This window comes from Salminus brasiliensis, chromosome 10 (assembly GCF_030463535.1).
Source record: "Salminus brasiliensis chromosome 10, fSalBra1.hap2, whole genome shotgun sequence".
In the NCBI taxonomy this organism is placed as follows: Eukaryota; Metazoa; Chordata; class Actinopteri; order Characiformes; family Bryconidae; genus Salminus; species Salminus brasiliensis.
In genome coordinates, this window is record NC_132887.1 from 51,675 (window position 1) to 55,000 (window position 3,326).

General features: G+C 41.0%; 1 protein-coding gene across 1 annotated transcript in view; it reads right to left on the bottom strand.

Annotated features, from left to right (window-relative positions):
• Positions 1-217: 217 nt before the first annotated feature.
• Positions 218-3,326, bottom strand: part of LOC140564622 (uncharacterized) — a 6,900-nt gene continuing 3,791 nt past the window's right edge. Inside the window, exon 2 of the mRNA XM_072690216.1 lies at positions 218-3,326. This exon is cut by the window's right edge and continues 503 nt beyond it. Coding sequence (XP_072546317.1) covers positions 3,022-3,326 — 305 coding nt within the window. The 3' untranslated portion in view covers positions 218-3,021.

Sequence of the window (3,326 nt, forward strand, 5' to 3'; positions counted from 1 at the left end):
AATAAATTCATCAGTTTCATCTTGTCTTTTTCATCAATTCGAATCACCCTGACTGGTTAATGTATTTTTTTTAAAGAAACAGTTGTTACATCATTGTATAATGATAATAATAATAATAATTACTTTATTTTCACAACAAACAATGTTAGAAACATAAATCAGCGTAAACACAATCAAATACTTCTGTATAGCAATAACTACATCAAGGAGCTGGGTTAGATTTCTAATAAATGAAAATTGAAGAGCTGGAGGCCCTGATGATATTCCTGCGCCCAGAAGGTTTACATGGTAATGCACCAGTGAGGGCTCTTCATAACTGAGGTCTACATCAGACTAAAACAAGGAGAAACAGCAGGCTACTACTCAGAAAAAGATGTGTGTTATCTGATAAACTGAGCAGTGAGTTATCGGGATTTGTAGTTACTCCAACTCCAGAGTGTATTTTAGGAACAGTGGGCTTTCCAGTGTTTTCAAGAGAACAGGCTTGGCTCTGGCTAACGCAGGCAGTAAAGCATCTAGCTAGCTAGCAGTTGTATAAAATTGACATGAGCTGATTTATAAATTTCAAACTATAAAAATAAAAACGGATACATCTGCTGATCATCTCACAGGGTATGACTAGTTGTTGCTTGCCATTGTAAAAGTTACTAAATTCATCTTGCGCTCGTCCCTGCAGATTAAATGTTCTCAAGGGTTATTTCTAGAAGCGGTTGGAGTTTCTCTTCCTGGTGAAGAAAGGGAATCTTGAGAGGCAAAAGAAAGACAGGAAGGGGAGCACCAGCGCTCTTAACCCCCAGCCTTCGAACCAGGGATTACTGGCTGTTTCATTTGACTCCAAACTGAATTATAAAGCCTGTCATCCAGGGGCTTGATTAACACCTGAGGCAGTGGTGGCTCAGCGGTTAGAGCGCCGGGATATCGATAACAAGGTTGTGGGTTTGATTCCTGGGCAAGCTGCCACTGTTGGGCCCTTGAGCAAGGCCCTTTACCCTCTCTGCTCCCCGGGCGCTGCAGTTGGCTGCCCTCCGCTCCTGCCCCTAACACATGTGAGTGTGTGTTCACTACCAGATGGGTTAAATGCGGAGGACACATTTCGCTGTACAGTGTACAGTGACAAATACGTGCACCTTTACAATATAACGCATTTCTGTCTAACCAGAATTTTGAAAAGTCTAACCCTAACCCTTATAGAAAGAATGTCTCTTTTCTGCATAACCCAAAGTCTGATTTCTAAAGGGTTCTTTTTAAACACCCTTCCCAGATTTATCTGCATCTACAACTGTAATAATCTTAGGCCCAGAGATTTTATTGGATCTGGCCATAGTGATCTTCACCACTCGCTTTAACAATCAAGAGCAGACCAGAATCATTTTTTATTTCAAATAAAATTTTATTTATATAGTGTTTTTTTCCAACTGACGTTGTAACACAAAGCAGCTTTAGAGGAATCAGTAAGAGTAAACCTAAAAAACGAGCAACTCCATCCGAGCTGGAGGGAAAAACCTTTGGATGAAACAAGGCTCAAAAGGGGGACCCATCTTACTCTGATCAGAACTATTTATGGAATACTGATAAAAGTCACTGAACCACCGCTCTACTGCTCAGGTGTGCGACATAATCCTAATATAATAATCATAATAATTGTAACGTCTTCCTCTGCTGACCTCAGTGGGCCTGAGGTCACTCCACAAAAGGCTCAGCTCCAGGCACACAAGTGCAGTTCATACTGGACTGATTAGGACTCGGATTAGGACACTGGAGTGCTCGGCGTTGAGTCTCCGTGACACAACCTGAACTTAAAGTGCTTGTGTTGCTTGTTTGATTATCTTGGTTTTGGCACTCTGCTTTGTTTCAGATATAAGGAGGATAGATTTGCCTGTGAACTTCCTGCCTGTTACTTGACCTGTTATTTCTCTGAGTTAAGTGTGCAGTCATTAACCTGGAGAATGTGGAGATAAAATTAGTTCTGATTGGATTTCATGGAGTACAGAGAATGTGCAGATAAATTAGACTGACTCCTCCAAATTCCTCTCTAATCATGTTCTAATCCTCTGCGTCTTCAACCTCAAATGTTCATATGGTTAAATATGTAAAAAAAAAAATGTAGAGCACATAACCTTGACCTAACTCATGAATGAGTGTTGAGATAAAACACACAACTAAATACTTAGTATAATAAAGTAAACAGGAACAGTCTTTACTGTGAACAGGACTTAAAGAGGTCACAGCAGCGCCCAGATCAGAGGAGTTCACTTCTATGTGCTATGAGCTGCTTTACTCACACACACACACACACACACACACACACACAAACAATACAGCAATACATTCAAATACAGTAAACACTCGCATTCCATTGTCCTTCTGAGCATATTACAGTAACTGAACTCTTATTATTAGGAACTTTTGCTTCCAGTTAAACATTTAAAACTGAGAAGGTAAAAACTCTAAAATACTGCTAAAAAACTGCTAAACTAAGCTGGAAGTTGCCCTAATGATGCCACAAAGCTGCCCTGTACCATGGCTTTTTCTAGCCTGTGACTCTGAACACCATAAGGATCCACAATGATGTTCTAGATATGGGTCTCAAGGGTGAACATGGCAAAGCTTCTGAAACTAAACAGAGAAACATACTGAAATAATTACTCCATTATTATTCTCCAGTACAAAGACTCAAAGGTTCATAGGAATTTTATATGATGTAACTCTCAACCTGAAACTGGTTAACACTAAAGTTCCTCCATGTAAATCCTGAGAACTCCTCAGCTCTCCAGCTGCACCATACAAACTACCAGACTGTTTCTCTGTATTTCCGAACTCAGGTTAGCTTGATATACATGATTAAAGATTAGCTGCTTTTAAAAAAGATTCATTTGCGTCATGCGATTAATTTATTCCAGACCTCTTCACACACTCGGGCGGAACGTCAGGATCAGTGATCTGCTGAAAGCTGATCTGCATGTCGTATCTCCTGGAAACCCAAAATCAAACCCAACACAACAACACAAATAAATATAAGTCTCAAGTGTCGTTACTTTCCTCCTCCCTCCAGCTGCATTTGTGCGTCTTTAAGGTGTTTGAATGTCTGAAGCTCCGCCCACATTCTGAGCAGTAGTATGGCTTATCTCCTGTGTGAATGCGCTGGTGCAGCTCCAGATGTCCCGGTCTAGTAAAGCACTTTCCACAATGGGAGCAGTCGTACGGTTTCTCTCCAGTGTGAATTCGCTGGTGTGTTCGGAGAGTGCCTCTGTCTCTAAAACTTTTCTTACACTCCAAGCACTGATGGGGTTTCTCTCCAGTGTGGACGTGCTGGTGGAGCTGAAGGT